We start from the raw sequence: 21,928 nt of genomic DNA on the forward strand, positions 1-21,928 counted from the left end.
TTTTTATTGTAGTGAGCAAATTCGACTTATCATGTTATTTTTATTATTAAAATTTTAAAAAAATTATTAGCGGAAAGTATTTTTAAAAATAAATTAAAAATATAAATATTCAATTTAAAATTTTAAAATAATTAAATTAAATTATTAAATATAAATTAAATTTTCGAATTAGGCTTTTTTTTTTAAATAGCATGCCAAATCTTTTTTTTTTCTTTTACCTTAGACAAACACGCCTTTACCAAAGAAAGACCAACAACCTCACCATCATCCGCCATTGCCAAAGCCGACCAGTCACCATCTTATCTCAGAAAAATATTACATTGACTATCCTTTTATGAGCATATGTTCCACATGTATAATATCTAAATTAAAATTTGGATCTATTTTTAGCTCTAAAATACAAGTAATGGATCTATTTAGTGAAATTTTAACTTCTGAAAAGTCTGACCTTAGGTTAAAAGTTTCAGAAGCAAATTGACCCTTTTTGTCTAATTTATTTGGTAATGATGAACATGGGGGCTGCATGGTTCTGTGCAATCATGGCTTTGGTTGTTATAGTGTGAAAAGAATAAAGAAAGTAAGAAGAAACAGTCTGAAGCTATTACAAACAAAAAAACCATATTGTCCAATGCAGTGGCAGTTGAGCTATGACTGACCATGGTTGGCAATGTTGACTTTTGATACGACATATCCAATGATCAATTTTAACTAGAATCTCCTGCCAATAATTACATCTCCCCTGAAACATGAAACTGTGAAAAGACAGCATAATACAAACTATCTCTCTCCCTGTGTACGTACTTCATCGAAAGAAAAAGTAGCTTACTATCGTCATTTTCTTTTCTCATTTTGTACATGAAACTGGTGCCATGGAGAAGAAGAAGAAGCCTCTGTTAGGAGAAACAAGCAGTGGCGCTCGCAGTTCTAACGAAACAGGTCGAACGGCGGCGTATAATCGCCGTTCTGACGCAATCACTCGCGGTTCTCGTTACCAGAAAGCAGCTGCGCTTGTCGATCTGGTCAGTCAACGGTTAATGCGATTGTTTGTCTTTATATTTGTATAAAAACGCCATAATGATTTTGAAAGTGCGACTAACTAAGTTTAATCTGATTTTATGGCAGGCTGAGGATGGAGTTGGTTTACCTGAGCAAATTCTAGAGCGGTCAAGTTTTGAAAGTGCTGCAAAGTTTTATTTTATTTACATTCAGTTTGATTTTCTTTGGACGATCAATTATTTTGCAATTATAGTCCTGAATTTCTTGGAGGTTAGTCGAAATTATTATCATATATAATATATGTATATGCATTTGGCTTTTGATTATTCAGGCGCAGTTTAATAAGTAAATAAGTTGTTAATTTGATGAATTTAATTTGATTGCAGAAACCTTTATGGTGTTCAAATAATCATTCTGGACATTCTTGCACAGATAGGGAATACTTCTATCTTGGACAGTTGCCTTACTTGACATCCGCAGAGTCTCTTATTTTTGAGGTATTGTTTCGATTATTATAAACAAGATAAAATGTTTATTTTAACTTACGACAGAATATTAGAAACGTCCAAAATGAATTTTTCGGGCCAAATAATAAATCCAAAACTTGAGTCAGTTAAATTTAAAATTCAATCTATAGAAAATGTCCCATATATATATATGGCTTATGATTTTGGAAATAATTATTATTCACACATGCTCGAGAGTGCTTTAAATTTACAAATTAAATACATGACTGATTAGCGACTCATTACGTTGTAGGAGTTATTAGTTCACGGAAATGATGTACATGTGCAAAAGGGATAAACAAAAATAAGACGACAAGGTTCTATGTTAGATGATTATCCTTGTATATTTAGGAGAATAATGTCCATTTTGGACAAGGAGCTTCAAGATTGTATTATGTGTTATCCTAGAAAATAAGAGTTATATCAACAGTCAGAATTACAATATCAATTTTTGTAAGGCTAAGATGTCCATTAAAGGAATATAGCAACAAACTTGGCCAGCTATGATCTGTATCCAAACGGTTTATCAAGCACTTTAGTGTTATATTTTTGTTATGGAGATCACCTCATCTCCGGATAGGGTTCTCTATGAGTTACGTGGTTTGTACTTCCTTATGCAGGGAATAACTCTTTTTATACTCGTAGCTCATGTTTTCTTTCCAATTTCATACGAAGGATCTCTTATTTTTTGGAAAAATCCTCGGACTCGGTTCAAGGTATTGAGCTATAGTTTCTTTCCAATTGATTGTTGTTAGTTTTAGTTTATCAGGTAGAATTTTCTTATGGAATTGTTTGTCAATTTGTGTGATTTCCTCTTCCTGAACTTGTGTGATCATATTTTCATCTTGATCTAAACAGTGCATAGGTATCTATTTTACTATATCATGAATATTACTTTTATTTATTAAATGGAGGGTTGGATGAGTTGTAAGCTACAACATTAGATAATTATCTTTTTAAAGGTGAAAAACTCCCACCTAAATTGGTGGAAGGTAGCGAGAAAATTCAAATTTATCCTCAATTCTCAAAAGTAAGAATACCAACAAAGAAGTGGCCTGATTCATATATTATCAAAATTAGCTGATAACATAAAAAATTAAGGTTCCATTATGTTGTTGTCCATGCTTTCTATTTTTCTTTTCTTAATTATTTTTGTCGGCCGCTATGAGTTTCAGGTCATTTGCCTGTCAATTTTGGTAGCCGATTTCCTGGTTTATACTCTTTATCTGTCTCATGTGGCGATCGATTACCTTCCTGTTAGAATTGCTCCGTATATCAGAGTTATTCTTTTCATCTTATACATAAGGTATATGCTCTTTTTAACTCATATATATATACTCATACCTGTATATTAGCTCCGCCTAATATCAAATCACTTAGAATTGAGAATAAGAAGGCTTCCTTGGGCTACAAAAGTTTGAGATGCACGTTCAAGATGAAGGATGAAGCATTGGGATTTTTATCTCGTATGGAAAAAGATGGTGGAACTTTAAATTGGCAGAAAGATCAAATATCTCCGAACATATAATTGTGGAAAGTATACCCACTAATGAAACTCTGCCAAAGTGAAGGCATTTTATGACGCTTGACAGTCAGAGATACTCCCTATTAAAATAGGGTGGCAAAACATATGAACCGAATACTACTGGAGAAAGTTCAGTGTATGTTGTCCAATGCTGGGTTAGGTAGACAATTCTGATCGAGTCTGTGACACATACCACGAACTACCAAAATGTATCTAAAATATATGTACGTGATTGCAGTGTGTATATGTTTAGTGGCAAAATGCGTTTAGAGGTATAGTCTGAAAAACCTGCAACAAATTATAATTTCTTTCATGTTCTTAGTTTCAGTGCACACTATCATGTTAAGGAGTCGAGGTTGGATCTAAGAGCTAAGAAAAGCACTTTATGGGGATTGCCATTAGTGTGAAATGGTATAGTGTCTTTAGTTTCCAGAGACGAAGGAAATAATCTTTAATTGATAGGGTTTGTTAAGTGTACCATATTGAAGAACGTGACAAAGGAAATTGTTCAGTAGACATGCTACTCTACAATAAAATGAGAGTGCTCCAAAACAGGTGGAGTTTGAAAGGAATATTACTGAGCCAGCAATAAATGATGAAACAGATAGAAACCCTCTGACAGTAGAGGAAGAGTGAGATGAAGAATTAAGAGTGGAAATCCAAGAACCTCCACAGCAACATGGATCAACAGATTGGCCAGCTATTGAAATGGATCCTTTGCTATATTCAAAACATTGGAGATGTTGGTTCAGTTGTTTGAGCTGAAAATTAGTCAATTTATATTTGGATATTGTGATTCTGGTGATCTGGGTACGTAAAGTATTCACTCTGGCAAAGGCATCGATTAGTTAGATGTCTACCTTACAGTCAACAGCTGCTTTGTCTACCATAGAGGCAAAGCACATAGCGGTTACAGAGGTTGTTAAGGACGCTATTTGGCTTTCAGACTTGGGAATTGGTCCGAAGCACATCAGAGTGGCTGTTTGCTTACCAAAGAACTAAGTTTATCATGCACAAATGAATGAGATTGACGTTCAATATTTCTTTATTGGAGAGATTCTTGAAGAAGATCATATATACTTCATAAGATTCTGGATTAAGGAAAATCCCGTGCATATAGTGACCGATGATGACATTTATCGAGTTTCCAAAATGTGAAAGAGTACATGTACTAAATTAAGACCCATTAAGTTCTTTTATTAATTAGGAATTGCTTAATAATGAAGTAATTCGTTCTCTTATTGGAACAAGTAAATTAAACTAAGTCATATATGTATTTATATATATTTTTAATGTTATTAATGTGATTTATGATAATGTGTTTGGGCTGTCAAAACAACTAAGCTTCTTGATTTTACACTTGTTTCTTCTGTCATGGTCTCAGGGGATTGCAGAAGGTGATGGTCATTCTGGCTGGAATGCTTGGAACATACTTAAATATCTTGGTAATTTGTTCACAATCCTTTCATCTTTTCTTTATCATTGTAGAATTTATATTTATGAACAATGATGATTCTATTACAAAGGAAATTAGAATTCTGAGTCTTTACAAGTGAAGTTTACAGATATATATATATGGTTGAGCTTCAACGGTCTTCTTTGCTACCTGATTACCTCCTATGCTCTATGTCAACGTTAACTTCCTAATTCTTGATGGGTTGAAGCGACCTTTCTTCCTTAGGGAAGAAAGGTTGCTCCATTTCTGCCTTGATGTACTTGTGACACTGCATGATCCGAGGCCACATGCTCCCAGGTCTTTTGTCCTTTGGTTCCTAGTTTCTGGACTGTGTAATGCTTTTGTGTGTTGGTCTTTAACACTCCCCCTCAAGATAGGTTCGAACAAGTTGAGAGATCCTATCTTGCTAAGAAGTGTTTGATGATGGCCTTTATCGAGTGCTTTTGTGAATATATCTGCCAGTTGCTCATGGCTTTTAACAAAAGGGGTTTCAATTTCTCCGGATTGGACCTTTTCTCTTATGAAATGACAGTCAACCTCTATGTGTTTGGTTCGTTCATGAAAGACTGGATTTGATGCAATGTATCTGGCTGCCTGATTATCACAGTACATTTTCATAGGACCCTTGCATTCTATTTTCATATCAGCTAGTACTTGTTTAATCCAAATGAGCTCACTGGCAGTTGAAGCCATTGCACGATATTCTGCTTCCGCGCTGGATTTTGCGGTCACAGATTGTTTCTTGCTTTTCCAAGTCACTAGATTTCCTCCCACGAAGGTGCATAAACCTGAGGTTGACTTTCTGTCACAGCTTCCTGCCCAATCTGCATCAGAGAAAGCAACAATGGTGTTAGCAGTGTCATTATTTTTCATCCAAATACCTTGACCCGGGGTCCCTTTAAGATATCTGAGAATTCTGTCAATTGCATCTAAATGGGAAGTGCGGGGAGCATGCATAAATTGGCTAACCATACTTACAGTGAAACTAATATCAGGTCTGGTGACCGTTAAATAAATCAATTTTCCCACTAGACGTTGGTAGTGACCTATGTTGTCTAGGGGTTTTCCATCTTCTAAGTTGAGTTTAGTTTTAGTCTCCATAGGGGTGTTTATGGGCTTGACACCTATTTTTCCGGTTTCTTTTAGTAAGTCCAGAGTATACTTTCTTTGAGACAAGAAAAGCCCTTTATGAGATTTGGCTATTTCTATTCCGAGAAAATAGGACAATTGGCCAAGATCTTTGATATCAAATTCCCTTTTTAGTTTCTTTTTTACTTCTTCAATCTCCTCGTTGTTGTTACCTATTATAATAATATCATCCACATATACAAGGATAATGATAGTGCAGGTGCGAGTGTGTTTGACAAACATAGAAGAATCAGACGCACACTTGCTGAAATTAATCTTTAAAAGAAAATAGCTTAGCTTGGCATACCATGCTCTTGGGGATTGTTTCAACCCATAAATTGCCTTCTTAAGCTTACATACCATACAGGGATCAGAGGTAGATTTGTGACCGTGGGGAAGAGTCATATAGACTTCTTCTTCCAGAGATCCTTGAAGGAATGCATTCTTAACATCCATCTGAAATAAGCTCCATCCTGAGTTAGTAGCAACAGATAATAAAATACGCACAGTGCTCATTTTAGCCATAGGAGCAAAGGTTTCCTGGTAATCTACTCCATAGGTCTGAGTGAACCCTTTTGCTACTAGCCTAGCCTTATACCTTTCAATTGTCCCATCATGATTGTATTTGATTTTATAAACCCATTTACCGCCAACGGATTTTTTTGTTGGTGGAAGAGGAACAAGTTCCCAGGTGCCATTTCTTTCTAAGGCCTGAAGTTCTTCCTCCATAGCCTTGCACCAACTTGGGTCGGTGTTAGCTTCATAGAAGGAAGTCGGTTTGGTATGCTTAGTAAGGCTTCCTAGATAAGCCTTATACTGATTGGACACGAACTGATAAGAAATAAAATTTTGAATAGGGTACGATACCTCATAGGACTCATAGTCTCTTAACCTGACAGGAGGCCTGATGGATCGAGTGGATCTTCGTAGGGCAATTACTTCCTCAGTGTTACCGATTTCTCCCCCTGAAGGAATTGACTGAGAGTTGTGATGAGACCCTCCTTCCTGTACTTGGTTATCAGAAAAAAGAGGATTATGTGGAAATAATAAATCATGAGATTCAGGGGTTTTGACTGGATCACTGGGATAATAGGGTTCATGCTCGACAAAGGTGACATCACGAGAGATATAAGTTTTGTGAGTGGTAGGGTCGTAGCACTTGTACCCCTTTTTTTCAGAGGAATACCCTAGGAAAAGAGTTTTAACAGAGCTTTTGTCAAATTTATGGTGTCTTTTGGTGTGAACAAAGGTGGTACAACCAAAGACACAAAGGTGCCCAAGTTCAATTTTTCGACCTTTGAGGATTTCAAAGGGACTGAGATAGTTTAACTTAACACTGGGTAGGCGATTGATGAGGTAGGTAGCAGTGAGGATAGCATCCAACCAAAAAATATTGGGAACATTATTTTGAAAAAGTAAAGTCCGAGTTACTTCAAGAAGATGTCGGTTTTTGCGTTCAGAGACTCCATTTTGTTCAGGAGTGTTAACACACGTAGTTTGATGAAGAATACCCTTTTGTATAAAAAAGTCGGAGAAATTTTTGTTTAGATATTCAGTACCGTTGTCAGAGCGAAAAATTTTAATTTTAGCATTGTATTGATTTTGAATGAAATTGAAAAATTGTTGGAAATAGGAGAAAAATTCATTTTTTTCCTTTTAATAAGTAAAGCCAAGTAGTGCGCGAGTAATCATCAATAAATGTAACAAAATATCGAAAATGATTATAAGAAGTAACAGGGGCGGGTCCCCAAACATCAGAGTGGATTAAATCAAACAGTTTTTCAGAGACAGTGGTAGATAAAGGGAAAGGAAGACGAGTATGTTTTAAAAATTTACAAACATCACAACAACTAGAGTTTAATTTATAAGGAAAAAACTTATTTAAGACTTGGTCGGATGGATGTCCAAATCGTCGATGCATCAGCATCCCTTGATCGACCGGGTTTGTCGACACAAGACATTGGGTGATGGAGTTGGGTAGGTAATAAAGTCCATTTTTGCAATATCCATCACCAATCATCATCCCTGTGATGCGATCCTGAAATGTCACTGAAGCAGGTGAGAAGATGACATTGCAATTTAAATGGCGAGTAATTTTTCCAACAGATAATAAATTAGATGTAAAATCAGGTAATAATAAAATGTCAGAAATAGTTTTATAAAGAAGGGTGGAAGTGCCATAACCAGAAATTTTGGCCTTCCCACCATTTGCAATGATGACATGTTGAGACTCAATTGGAATAAAATTATGAAGTTTTGTTGAGTCCCATGTCATGTGATCAGTTGCACCAGAATCAATAATCCAATCATTAGAATAAGCGGAAGAAAAATAACTTTCTGAGTTAGAGACTGAATCTGACCCACGGATTTGTTGTTGATTTACAAATGACTGAAGTTGGGAAATAATCTGAGAGAGTTGAGAATTGTCTGCTGAATCGAGTCTAATTGGTTGTGAAAAACGGGTCGGATCCGAATGGTTGAAGGAGTCCAAGTCGAGTCGGGCTGCACTGTTGGGCTCGGATCGAATGAAGTCCATGGGCTCGCTTTGTTTGGGATGACTTGATCCAGGCCCAAGGTCGGATCCGCGTGCTGACCCGCGTACACCGCCCCGAGACCTGGCTTCATCGTTACCCTGAGACCCGACTTCATTTTCCCATATGTTAGGGTTAGAGAGACATGAGTCGCCGAATCTCTTGTCTATCTTTTCTCTTCTTCCTCCATCGCCTCTCTCTCGATTCCCTCGGTCACCTTTCCCATGAGACAGGTGCAAGTGCAGATGAAGGTGCCAGCACCTATCATGGGTGTGACCCTGCCTTCGGCAGTGGTCGCACCTTTCAACAGATGTAGGCGCTCCTCGCATGCGCAGCCCGTCTGGAGGGTCTAGGTGACGAGAAAAAAGGGCTTGATTATTTGTGCTTTCGAGGCTAGGGTTCATCGCTGTTCGTCTAGTCTCTTCCTGTTGGATAGAGGCTATGACTGCATCAATCTTTGGAAGGGAGGATGACAAGAGTATTTGCGACCGAAGGGGTTCGTAACTGGAATCCAGTCCCCCCAAGTAGGTGTAAACAAGGTTCTGTTCCGCCCTTTTCTGTAGTTCTTCGGGGTTGTTCGTCGGAGGTAAGTAACTTTGTAATTCTTCCCATTTTGTTAGAATTTCAGTGGCGTATTCGGAGGAATTTTTTGTACCCTGAGTTGTTTGTGACAACTCTTGCTTGAGTTTAAAAATATGGGCAAAGTTGTGCTGATGCCCGTAGAGACCCTTCATTTTGTCCCAAATGGCTTTTGACGACTCCATTAGAATACAGAGTCGGGAGATTTGTGTCTCCATGGTATTGGTAATCATCGACATTACCAAATGGTCAGTCGTCTGTCATTCCTCCATTTTCTCCAATTCTTCCTCTGTTGGAGCTACTGGGTTTACTAGTTTTAGTCTCTGTTTGCTTCCAGTAATGAATCCCAGTTTTTTCCGGCCACTGAGACCAATATATATCGATTTTGACCATTCAAAATAATTTTGGCTGCCTTTGAGAACAATGTTGGTTATCTTTGTGGTGTCGTTGTGAGCCATGCTGAATGCTTGTGACTGTGGTTTGAGGTAAGTGATGACAGGTTATACCTGCTCTGATACCATGTAGAATTTATATTTATGAACAATGATGATTCTATTACAAAGGAAATTAGAATTCTGAGTCTTTACAAGTGAAGTTTACAGATATATATACATGGTTGAGCTTCAACGGTATTCTTTGCTACCTGATTAGCTCCTATGCTCTATGTCAACGTTAACTTCCTAATTCTTGATGGGTTGAAGCGACCTTTCTTCCTTAGGGAAGAAAGGTTGCTCCCTTTCTTGCCTTTGCCAGGCCTGTGATGTACTTGTCTGTACAGCTGACAGCTGTACAGATCTGAGGCCACATGCTCCCAGGTCTTTTGTCCTTTGGTTCCTAGTTTATGGACTGTGTAATGCTTTTGTGTGTTGGTCTTTAACAATCATTATATTCACAATCCTTTCACTTTGGTTTTATCATTATACTCTTGGCAGTCTTAGGGTCTAATTGGTTCGGCTGATCAGTACAGCTGGTAGCTGATAGCTGATAGTTGATAAATTAAACCGTTTGTTAAATTTTTATTAGCAGTTGTTGCTAGTACGTTAAATAACTATTAAGAATATAATTTATCGTTAAATATATTTTATCTTATTATATTATATTAGATGATACAAATTAATTAAAATAGCTTAAAATAATTAAAATATTATAATTAATTTTCTTTAGCTCAATTGTATTTATTATTAAATAAATTTATTAAAATTATTATAAAAGTAAAAATTTAAATTTAAATTCTATTAATAAAAATTTATAATTTCAAATACTATAATTATAAATATTATAATTATTTAATTATTAAGAATAATTTTAAAATAATAATTATTTATTATAAAATATAATTATATAATTATATGAGATCAACTTATAGTAAATTATTATTAATAAGTTTTAATAAAAATAATAATATCCAAATAAATAAATAAAATCAAATCAGCTATCAATTAATAAGGAAAAATTTTAAAATAGAGCTGATAAAATCAGCAGCTGATTAAGACTAAATTAGCTATCAGTTGATGTTTTTTAAGTATTTACCAAACACTTTAACATATTTATTCAATGAGAAATATCTATTGGCTGCATCAAACCTCTGAACCAAACACCATCTTAGTTTTTAACTATATTGCCTTTAATCATTCATTCTATGTCTTGCTTACTTACATTTTATTTCTATTATATTTTATACTGTTAGGAATTTGGTGCCCCACAAGTTAATTATGAAAATAAACCAAATTCACCACCAGAATCCACATTTATAGAACAATATCTACAGTAAGTAACAGAGAAAATAAAGAAAATAGAGAAAAATTACAAAACCTCCAAATCAACTATACTATAATAAAAATTATTACAAGTAGATAGAATTTTTACCACTCAACCGAGAATGACCCAAGAGTATTTTCTAGAATAATGTCCAAATTAGCCTTTGAACTTCACGCTAAAGGCTACATTCTTCTCTTTGTTTTTTCATCTCTCACATGTACACAACGATCTCTGTTTACATGCATCAACGACACAAAAACATAATCTAATTAGAATTATGTTAAGACTTGTGAATAAGTTAAGATTAATGGCAAAGTTAGGTCATTACTTATATTATTATGTAACTATAACAAGGGATAAGTAAATTTTCAAAATAACAATTAAAAAAATAAAATTAATCCAGTTATTTATGTTTTTAACAAAGTTAAATTATCAAAATTTAGTTTATTTGAATTGATTTAGTATTACATTAAAAAAAATTTGCTTTACTGAATTAACCAAAGTCTTTTTTATTTATTAATAAATTTTTTAACATTTTTATAAAATTTAAATATTTTTAAAAAGTATTGGGTATATCTAATTCAGTTTTCTCAGTTCGAAAATTCAGTTTCTTCGTAGGCTATAATAGTCTCCTTCCAAATAATTAACATTTTTCATTTAGGCATATATTCCAATATGAACCTTGTGTTCACTGTAGCTGCATAAGTGCATAATCTGGAATGTTGATTTCTTTCTTCCTTTCATGGGTTATTGAGGTCTGATTTTTGGAATCGCAGGCTGTATGTCTATTATTCCTTGTGTTTTCAAGTTGGGTAGCCTATATAATGTTTGAAGATACTCAGCAGGGAGAATTAGTTTTTACTTCATATGGTAAAACATTGTACGAGATGTTTATTTTATTTACCACATCCAACAATCCAGATGTATGGATACCAGCCTACAAGTAAGTGATTTCCTTTTGTTTTAATTATTTTGAACTTTTTAACCTAAGTTATTTGTTGCCTAGTTCACATAAAAAGAGATAGATTAAGGAAAACATCTTAACTAACTAGACATTGTTTTGGTTAGCTACTTTTGTGTCCATTTTGTCTTAGCCCTCTTGGGTTTTATGAGGCAGTACCAACTAAAAGTTCTGAAAAATCGAACTTTTAAACCAAGCTTCACATTGCTTTATTTTTGAAAATTTAAATTACTTTTTAGTTTTATCATTTTTATTCTTTTGAGACTTATTTTTAGAATATATGAAGTTAATTCTGTCTCAAAAATCAAATTTTAAAAAACAACTTCAGGAAAAATCTTTAAAAGATTAAAAAGGAAAAAAGCCTAAAATATATGAAAATACATAATATCAAACTTACTCTTAAAATAACTAAAACTACGAATCTCTGCGTGCTAGATTATTATATAATAGATCTCAAGAAAGTAAGAAGTTACATAAATTGAGTTCTAAATGATGATTTTTTTCATCAAAAGTAATAGATATATGTTAAATCTCTAAATTATCGATGGGCTCTTACAATTTGGGATAACATCGGGGTAGATTAAAGGGAACTCTTTAGACATACCTTAAAATCAACAAAAAGATATTGTTTTTACTTGGTAAATTTTATTTTCAAAAATATTATTTTTTAAATTTTTTCCAAAAATACAGTGTAGTTATTTTTTTATTCTTTTTTATCAAAGAACAACTAAAACTGTATTTTTTTTTAAAAAAAAAACTATCTTTTATATTTTCATATAGTAAAAATGAAAAAAAATTAACACCGTAAAATTGATAAAAAATCACAAAAAAGGCATGGATATTTTTGTTATTTTTCCTAAATTTAAATTGAAATTACTCCAAATAAAGTGATTTTGATAAATTAATATTAAGCTTATAAACGAGCGCAATTCCACTAAAATTGCTTAAGGTAATTTGATTTGGCTCACTCTGCAATTGCATACCCTTTAGGTTTTGTTACTTCTAAGCACGACTTCAACTTGAAACAGAATGGCTTAAGATATGATGCATACCATGTTGTAATGATAACATATAATAAAAGCTCGCCCTAATTCTATGTCCTGTTAATTAGATTTTAATACCCTCACTGGAGATCTACACTTTTTTGGAGTAACGCAGCCTCCTTAAGGGTTTATACTGTTTAATATTTTTCTTCCTGTATCATCCTATCTTGGTTATTCATATCATATGGTACAAGACATGCTGTTACCCTTTTCGATTCTATGTGTTAACCAAGGCCAGGTGGAGACGTACGGTAACTAAAATAGATGTATCCAAAAACTATAGCTTGCAATTTTTATAATCTCATTTCATTTTTTAGGGCTTCACGTTGGTATTGCCTGTTTTTTGTTCTCTACGTGCTACTGGCGGTGTACTTTATCACCAGCTTGATCCTTGCGGCTGTATATGACAGTTTCAAAGGCCAGGTAGGTATATAATTGTCATAGGATTTTCTAGCGTTTCTAAGACTAAACAGAAATGGAAATGCTAAAATCTTTCGTTTTATTTTAGCTTGCGAAACAAGTTTCTCAGGCAGACAGAATAAAGAAAAGCATGTTAGTCAAAGCCTTCAACCTCATCGATGAGTATGTAAGTATATGGTGTCACTTTGTCTTTAGATCTTCCCTTAGTCGGTTGCTTTTTCTTGCAATTCACAATCGCTTAATTCAATTCATGGAAGTTATAGTAAGTTTGCATGTCTCCAAACATACGTCTTATTAAGAGCTCGAACCCAATCTTAAAACTCAGGTGTTGAGGTTAATTAGAGAGACTAGCAGGTTATACAAAGATCCTGAGCTCTTTAACTAAGGATCGATGTGCAATGAAATGACAATAGAAGAGTTTATATTAACGACTCACTTCTAAAGAAGTATTAACTATTTTTTTAAAAAGAAAAACTATATTTCACTTATTACATTGCTCAGTAGAGAGTTTGTATGAGACCCACGATATATTGGAAAGACCAACAAGCTAGTTTACCTTCTTCTTTTATGGAAGATGAAGTGTAAGACAGAGTAAAAAAAAACTTAAGCAAATATCAATATGTATTCAAACACCTATATAGATGATACATTTAAAATCTAGTTCATATGGCAAGAGAGTTTTTTTTTTTTTTTTTTTTTTTTTTATGATGAATGGAAAGCAACGAATACCTATTAGGTCTCTTGTAAAATAAAATAAAAATTGAAATTGTTTGATTTAAATATAATTTTATGTGCAATTTTTAATTTTTGGTTTTCTGAATCTCCCATGAAAAAGAGATAAACTGAAATTTGTTTGACATTAATATAAATTTTTGCCTACCAGTTTTTAACTTTTGATAATCTGAAACGTGGAGCAGCATTGTCCTTTTCCTACTAAATATAATTGCTATTGCCTTACTGCACTTAATTGATAGATCATTTTGTAGCTTTTAATGGGATTGAACTTTTTGTACCGCAGAACGTCGGATATGTAAATAAGGACCAATGTTTTCGTTTGTTGGGAGAATTAAACAGATTCAGGTATTGTTGCTATCCGCGATACAGTTTTGTAGGATATGTCAAGAACCCTAACCTCTCCTGCATGATGCCGGAGAAAGTGAACTGAAGAGCCTCGATCGTGTTGTGGGGATACATAAGCCACTAGGCAGTTCTCTTACGTTATTCTCTAGATTTTGAAGTCTTCTCTGTGTTTTTCTTTCAGGACTCTGCCAAAAATATTAAAAGAAGAATTTGAGTATATATTTGAAGAGCTGGATGATACCCGTGATTTCAAGGTACATTGACTAATCATCTTTTGCTTGAAAACAGGAAAATTGATTTTTTAGTAATGCTTTACACTCTTAAAAAAGATTTTGAGTTTCTTAGTAGAGGTGTTCTCACTTCTATAACTTACTAAGTTAAGAGGACGAGATGTATATGTTATAACCTACAACCATTAAGCCTCCCCTAAATTTAAATTATTACATGTTTTCATGGTTCATCACTACTGAGAAGAAGAAAGGAAAAGATTATGTAGCAGACCTTAATAACATTCTGGGTAGCTGGAATTCGTTCGTGGTTCCTCCCTCTCGTTGAAAATTGAAATGTTAATAGCTGCTATTCATGAGTTAATATATTAACGTAATTAGCTGTTCATCTTTTGGTGGGTTGTGGCTTTTCTCTTATTATGCAGATCGATTTGAATGAATTTGGTGACCTATGCGATGTAATTGCAGTAAGATTCCAAAAGGATGATATTGTAAGGATGATATACTCTGAACCCAAAAATCTGAAGGACCTCCTACATATATATATTGTAATTAGTAAGACTGCATCTTTGACAATTGCAGCCATCTTGCTTCGAGTATTTTCCATCAATCTATCATTCTCCCTTCTCTGAAAATCTGAAAGCCTTCGCCAGAAGCCGCAAGTTTCGCTACATAATTTTCTTCACTCTTGTCGTCAATCTGATTGCTGTTATCATTGAAACAACGGTACGGCAAGAATTTAACAGCGCAGTGTTTTCTTTCTTTTTCTCTTTTTTGTCTGTCTGTTCATGGTCAGCCACACTAACTTAAATCCATTAGAAACAGACTTTGAGCTTTGGGTTGGGGGTGCCATCTTCATTAACTGCTGTATAAAATTAAATTCATCGGTCATTTCATTTTCGGCTGAAATGCGATAGGGTGTCTTCCTGGAACTGTTTGGGATGATATACTTCACGTCAAGCAAAATGTTTTAAGGATATTACCAGAATGAACTGACTAACCATTTATAATAATATCTTTTCTATAAAGGCAGATCGTTAGGAATCTCATCTCACTAAGAAAATATCAACTATTTTCTTGAGTTTTTAACATCTAAATACTGACTAGCTTTGCTGACCATTTATATGTGTATTTTCTTTTTGCAGCTTAGTAGAAAAAATGATTCTGGTCAAAAACTGTGGCAAAGGATAGAATTTGTCTTTGGTAATAACCTGCTAGATCATTGTTTTTTCCTCCCTCAACAGTCTCTCTCTATATATATAAGAACCCTAATTTCACTATTGTTCATTTTCTTTGTCTCCCTATATAAGATCTTTCATCCTAATTTTAATTTTTCATTTTTCTTATTAAGTTAAATGATACAGTATGAAATATGTCCTTCTTTTCTTTATCATTAATTTTAGTTGAAATTTTTTTATTATTTTAAATGTGATTTTTTCTGTTCATACTTTTTTATTCAATATGTGTAAGAGTGTCAAGTTTCAACTACTTATTGATTGTTACGCCATTTTAAAAATATTTAAAAAAATTTAGTTGAATAGATTAATTAATAATTTAACAACTCTTCTTGAACATTATGAGAAATTTTTATGCAAAATCATATGTTTGCAGACATTATTTTCTTAAATAAGCTTCATTTAGATTTTCAATGAAAGTAAACGAAAAAGTTAATTGGCATATTGAATCAATAAATTGTTAATAATAGTTTAATTGTCTATAATGGTTCATGTTATACCAGGCTAAAATGGTTATATTATATGCTTGGTTTCATGGCTGCCTGCTGACAATTAGGGTGGATCTATTTTCTGGAAATGGCACTCAAGATATATGCTTTCGGATTTGTAAACTATTGGAGGCATGGCCGAAACCGCTTTGATTTTCTGATCACTTGGGTAATAGGTAATTCTTTGCATAACCATTTCTAAAAAACTTACATGTTCTGAAAATTTAGAAAGTATAGAATTTCTCTCCTTGTGCTATTATTTTCCAGTGCCACTTCCCATGAAAAAGGAAAAAGAAGAAGTTGTTGCATAGTGAGAGTCAGCTGAAATAATTTTCTGCTCTTTATCCTCAAAAGAATTGGATTTATGACCATTATGGATAATATAGTATTTATGTGTTTGCAGTTACTGGAGAAACTATAACTTTTGCATCCCCTGATGGACTGATTTTCCTTTCAAATGGAGAATGGTATAGTCTTACATTTTCTTTTACTTCCCAATATCATATTTAAATTTTCTAAACCGCACTCATTATTCTCCTTCGCCACTTCTTTCCGATGAATGCTTTCTGAAGTTCTCAATAATTTGGGAAAGTTGTTGAGTGAGTAACATGATTAGGGTGACTTCTTGTGTTTTGTTAACAGAACTGGAATATTACTTGAGTTATTATTTTCGATTAGTGGGCTTGATATATTAGCAAACCTAGAGGATTGTCTTAGTTTTTTATTAGCTTAATTAGAGTGATTGACAGCATTGTCATAGGGATAGGGATAGGGATAGCAAGTCCTGTAATATGTTTTCTATTTGTTAGTACAATTAGAATATTACCTTGATTACATTTTGATTAATGGGATTGATTTATTAGCATAATTAGAAGATTGATCTTGATTACAGAAATTGATTGGCATAATCATTTGGATAGCAAATCATGTAATGTTTATTATTCGATTACAACTAGGTTCTCATGTATATTCTCACCCTTGTATTTTTATACTAAAAACACATAAACTTAAAAAAAAAAAAAAGACCGACTTAAATATTTAAACTTTGATTATTCAGTTATCTTAGTCACTTTGACATTTTAACTTTCAATTTAATCTAATAAATATCTGAATACAGTTTTTATTATTTTTTTAATTTTTTATTTAATCTAATTGACAAGTATACTTTATTTTTAATAATATTTAAATATCTATATGTAGTACATGTGGACATATTAGATAAAATTACGTTTTGAAAAAACTATTTAAATATCAAAAAATAAAGCTATTAGATTATATTGAAAGTTAATATGTTAAAATAATAATTGGCTAAAGTTTTGGTATCCAATTATATAGTTGGCTAATAAAGTACTAATTAATAAAATTTATGGCTTATACTAAGTGTATATAGACCAATTAATAAGTAAGTGAGGTATAAATATAAATATTTTCCTATTTTCTAATATGGGATCCAGTCATGTTAGGCATCTATTTCTATTTCTAGTATCATGCAATACATTTGATCTTTGATCTTCAATTCTAAAAACTATCTTTCAAGTTGGATTATATTTGATTTAAATCTTTTATTTGTGATATTCAATTCTTCTTTCTTGCTTACAGGATTCGTTACCTCCTCTTGGCAAGAGTGCTGAGATTGATAAGGTTGTTTATGTATTCCACGAATTATCGAGCTTTTGTTACCACATTCTTAAACCTCATGCAAAGTTTGATGCCATATCTGGGCTCAGTATTTTGTGTCCTATGTATATATTGCTCTCTTGGTGAACAGGTAGGTACACTGGGTGCTTCCTTTACCTGCTTACGTTTCAAGTCAATTAAAATATATTATTTTCATTGCCAATTTATGTGTCCCAGTAAAAGGAAAAATGAACTGCATTTGTAATATATAGTGTTGGGTTTCTGTTGCTCTAGTATTATCCACAGGCAATATTTTAGTACAGTTATAACAATAGAACTATTTGCATGTTATCTCTGTGTATTACTGATTTTATTTGGGTCCTAAGGCAAAATTTTCATCTTCTTGTTGATGACTGTTAGGTTAATAACTGGTAAAATGCAATTATCATTTCTTGGAACAGCATGTCTTTGGACGCCAAGTAGTATTTCATTCACCCTTGGAGTTATTCTTTTTTTGCACCCATAACATTCTCTGCTCATTTGAAACTGTAGATCTTTGGTGGAATAGTTAATGCTGGGAACCCCAACCTGCAGGACACAGATCTTGCTGAGGCAGAGTATCCTTTTATCTTAATGAAACCACCATTTTCCTTTTTAATGCACCTATAATTATTAATTCAGATTTGCATTAGATATAGCCTCTAATTTCCCCTGTAGATTGCCAAAGTATGATTGAGAAATAACGTACTCCCCCCTGATCATGATATAGCCTCTAATTTCCCCGTAAATTGATTGTTTCTCCTGATGAGGTCTTGTTATTAGGGTACTGTTAGTTCCAGAAAAATCAATTTCCTTGACAACCTAAGGTATTTACTTTTCAATTTTAATGACTATCCAAATGGAATGGTGACACTTTTTAATTTGCTTGGGAATTGGCTACCCTGGATGCAGGTAACACCCGTAACCTATGAACTTCTACATCTTGTGTATTGTTGTTTCACTATCACACTCACAATCCTGTGTATGGTGATAATCTTCTTATTCCAATATTTCCTTTTTCCAAGCACAGGAATAGTTACAATCTCATATAGTGCCTGTTTCTGCATATCACCCACATATAACTTGGAGCTGCCTTTTTTTTCTTTTCTTCTTCTCCCATGATGGAAACAAAATATTTGTATCGACAAGCAAAGGTTCTGTTAGAAACTCTTCGAAACAGTTAAAGTTGGTCTTCCAACATGACGACAGCAAAAGGATTGAGAACCTACCAAGCATAAACCAGTTTTACCCAAAGCCAGTAGGCAATATCTTTAATGAAACATGCAATCCAAATTCCTCCACTATACTTTGTAGCTTTCAGAATTTTCTAAAAACACATTACTTCATAATTGAAACCAATATGTTTTACATGGACATGCAAGGCTGAAACACGAATGGACGATACCAGTAGGATCCATATTTTCAAGTTTTAAAACAACAGGTCTATTCAAGATACGTGTGTGTATCATAAATTTTCCGGAACTCTAGTTACATGGAAAATTCTCCCGACCCTCTTCACTGTATATGACATTTTACTATATAATGATAACGAAAATGTTTCTTTATTCATTTCTATGGTACCATTCCAGAGCTACAGGGTTTTGACTGGAAATTCTTGGACCCTTGCATACTTCATCAGCTTCTACCTTATAACTGTTCTATTGCTTTTGAATTTGGTAAGTCTTAACTTGTACTGCAAGTGGGAGGAAACCACTAATTTATATAAACTTGAAGGCTCTCCTTCAAGATATATGTCTAATGTAAATCTGAAGATACGTCTACTTTTATTGCCGAATATTGGTAGGAGAAGGAATAGAATTAGCCTGCTAATATTGTAAGGATTTGTATCTATCCACGTACCGTTTTTAGACATGCTAAATTGTCCTTTCTGAAATACTTGCAGAAATGCATAGTTACAACTGTTGATTTCAATGTATACCAGGTTGTTGCATTTGTCTTGGAAGCATTCTTTGCTGAAATGGAACTTGAGAAATCAGGGCAATGGGAAGATAGGGTGAGTGCCTGTCGTCAATTTACTTTTAAGAAAAGAAAAATTCGAGTTCCAGTGTTCGAGTATCACATGATTCAGGCCGGTGCATTAGCTTATTAAAATTCACGAATTAGATTCGGTTTTCTGTAAGTCTAACCCATGGCTGAATGGAGTTACTTTCTAATATACAAATAGTGCTGTCATTCCTAGAAGTCAAGAAGTTAACTTCTAAAGTTTATATCTCCATTTTTGAGGAAGATACATGTATTATTCTACATACCTTATCTCACAAGTATGCAGGCAAATAGGGTGTCAACAAGAAGTAGTCACCTTATAGGAAGTGTTCACTATTTATCCTTAGGATAGGATACCACATCTTATCTACAATAAGTATTTGAATTTTTTAGCAGAAGTAGCTACTGTGGGATGAAACGATTGACCTACTAGACCAAGTTTATCATTATGTCTCTTGCTATGAGATTTATCACCTGGGCTATTCACAGCTTTCAGTGAATCTAAATAAATATTTTTTTGCCTTCTCAATCTAGGCTGCAAAAGGAGCAAAGCCCCGGCGCTTCGGGTACGTCTCAACCCAATTAAGCCTAATCCCGACTTACTTAGAGCCGGTTATCTAGCTGAAAATCTTATTACTTTTCAAGTGTTAAAAAGAGTACTCTGAACTATTTCTTCGTTTCTTTGGATTGGTGCAGCACAAAAACTTTTAGTCAAAGAGTGGATATTCTTCTCCATCATATTTTGAGCTCAGAGTTGGATCAAAATCGCTCCTAACCAACTTTTTGATCTATAGGGGAACTATATAATGTAAAGCATGCTCTCTTATATATTATTTTTATGTTACTGAGAATCTGAATATGTTCTTTCTTTGTATATGACCCAACTAGCGATATGCGTGCATTGTTATGTGATGAATTTAAAACTTTCATAAATTGTCAATTGCAGTCACTCTAGAATCAGCCTGAAGTGCATAATACACAGGCTGATTCTGTTTTACTTGTATAGAGTATGCCTATTTTTAAATTCTGAAGCAATCCTGGAGATCTTTTACGTAAACAGTATTTACATTTCTAAAAGATCTTTGATGTTTTCTAGACAAGTAATTTTTTTTTAATTTTTCTTTCTTTTCCTATCTTGGAAATTTTTTAGATTGCTAGCTGTTGGCTTAATCAAAATAAAGCTTAAGATCAACTGAATCAATCATATAAATATGAGGGAAGGAAATGGCTGTCTGGCTAACTAAGCCTCCAGTGAAAGGAAGAAAAGGGGATGCAAAGAAAACCGAGTTTACACTCGTTAATGCAAATGCAAGCTTTCCACATCAATCAGGACCTGAAGAAACACTCATCTTCAAGATATTAGTGTTACCACTTGAGCCAAGTTATTGTTCAAGTTAAAATCATTCCACATGAATATGAATATCAAGTGATCTCCATCAAAGATCATCACTCCCAACTCCCAATTGTAAGAATTTGGCAACCTCCTGTCTTTTTCTTTTTTTTCCTAAACCACACTCGTATACCGACAGCAGTTTATACAATTCAGTGTTGGAGTGATCCTCAGGAAGGAGGAGAAGATGGTTGGTGTAGATTAAGTGTACTACTCTTATTACAGGGTTTCTTATGGAATCTTGGTTTGCCACTGCTGTCACTTTCTCTCTATCAATAACGCATAACCCTCGAATGCTTATTCTTAGGTTTTCTAAACAGGGATGCAGGAGGAGAATCTGGGTTTCTCATGGCAATTGTGATTTTTGTTGTTGTCACTGGAACAAGGCATAACATTGCTTGCATCTCATATTTGTATCTTACAACATATTTAACAGGCAACAAACTCAATACGTACGTCACTAATGATTTCTATGGGAAGGAACGGTAGTATTATACTGTTTCTTGATTCATTTCTCTATGTAATGTGAAACTCCTGTTGATGATCTTTGGTAAGGTAGACTTTTAGAGGAAGAAAAGGAGAGAGAGAGAGAAATGGAGAACAATCTCACTTTTACAAATTGACTACTGCAATTGGAAAAAGAAAAAAAAAAAAAAAAAAAACAAAGAACTCCAATTGCTATCTTTTAACAGGCCCAGCAAGTTCCTCTTTATAGAGGGAAATTTGGACAACAGAACATACAATTAGCAGAAGTTAAACAGCTGCTCGGTGAGCCTAACTAATCATATACCATTACCAGCAGTTCGCCTGGTAATATCTTTTTTCTTCAACAAGAAATGTCAAAGCAAAGAAGACAATTGCAAAGAGCCATCCAGCAAGTAAAGCTATTTCGAAATTATAATTCAAACATGCGATGCGATGCCATGGTCTGTTATATACAAGTTT

At 33.7% G+C, this 21,928-nt stretch overlaps 1 protein-coding gene and 1 long non-coding RNA gene across 5 annotated transcripts; both read left to right on the forward strand.

Moving 5' to 3' along the window:
* The first annotated feature begins 119 nt into the window (after positions 1-119).
* On the forward strand, positions 120-21,707 carry LOC8262061 (two pore calcium channel protein 1A). 4 transcript variants are annotated; one of them, XM_048376291.1, is made up of 24 exons: positions 122-1,019; positions 1,123-1,266; positions 1,383-1,493; positions 2,123-2,218; positions 2,678-2,808; positions 4,412-4,472; positions 11,256-11,422; positions 12,801-12,906; positions 12,992-13,069; positions 13,922-13,983; positions 14,165-14,237; positions 14,636-14,701; positions 14,793-14,936; positions 15,356-15,413; positions 16,002-16,109; positions 16,337-16,400; positions 17,533-17,701; positions 18,103-18,167; positions 18,417-18,501; positions 19,179-19,265; positions 19,532-19,603; positions 20,128-20,159; positions 20,290-20,401; positions 20,744-21,707. In XM_048376291.1, the coding sequence occupies exons 1-23, from the start codon at positions 870-872 to the stop codon at positions 20,366-20,368; spliced, it is 2,208 nt and encodes a 735-aa protein (XP_048232248.1). In that variant the 5' UTR covers positions 122-869; the 3' UTR covers positions 20,369-20,401; positions 20,744-21,707. The 4 variants fall into 4 exon arrangements, with proteins under 4 accessions (XP_048232249.1, XP_048232248.1, XP_048232247.1 ...); XM_048376290.1 differs by lacking the exon at positions 20,744-21,707 and having other exon boundaries at positions 20,290-20,596; XM_048376292.1 differs by lacking the exons at positions 19,179-19,265; positions 20,744-21,707 and having other exon boundaries at positions 120-1,019; positions 20,290-20,596.
* On the forward strand, positions 4,611-9,540 carry LOC125370506. The gene is made up of 2 exons (XR_007216540.1): positions 4,611-4,717; positions 9,449-9,540. It is a non-coding gene; the product is annotated as an uncharacterized LOC125370506 (long non-coding RNA).
* Positions 21,708-21,928: the final 221 nt, after the last annotated feature.

Source organism: Ricinus communis, chromosome 7, assembly GCF_019578655.1.
Source record: "Ricinus communis isolate WT05 ecotype wild-type chromosome 7, ASM1957865v1, whole genome shotgun sequence".
NCBI classification, from domain to species: domain Eukaryota; kingdom Viridiplantae; phylum Streptophyta; class Magnoliopsida; order Malpighiales; family Euphorbiaceae; genus Ricinus; species Ricinus communis.

Bases quoted from the DNA above. Each gene is read 5' to 3' on its own strand.
- LOC8262061 (XM_048376291.1), top strand. From the start codon at position 870: ATGGAGAAGAAGAAGAAGCCTCTGTTAGGAGAAACAAGCAGTGGCGCT. The intron at 2,219-2,677 runs GTATTGAGCTAT...TATGAGTTTCAG, and splicing joins ATCCTCGGACTCGGTTCAAG to GTCATTTGCCTGTCAATTTT. The intron at 13,984-14,164 runs GTATTGTTGCTA...TTTTTCTTTCAG, and splicing joins GGAGAATTAAACAGATTCAG to GACTCTGCCAAAAATATTAA.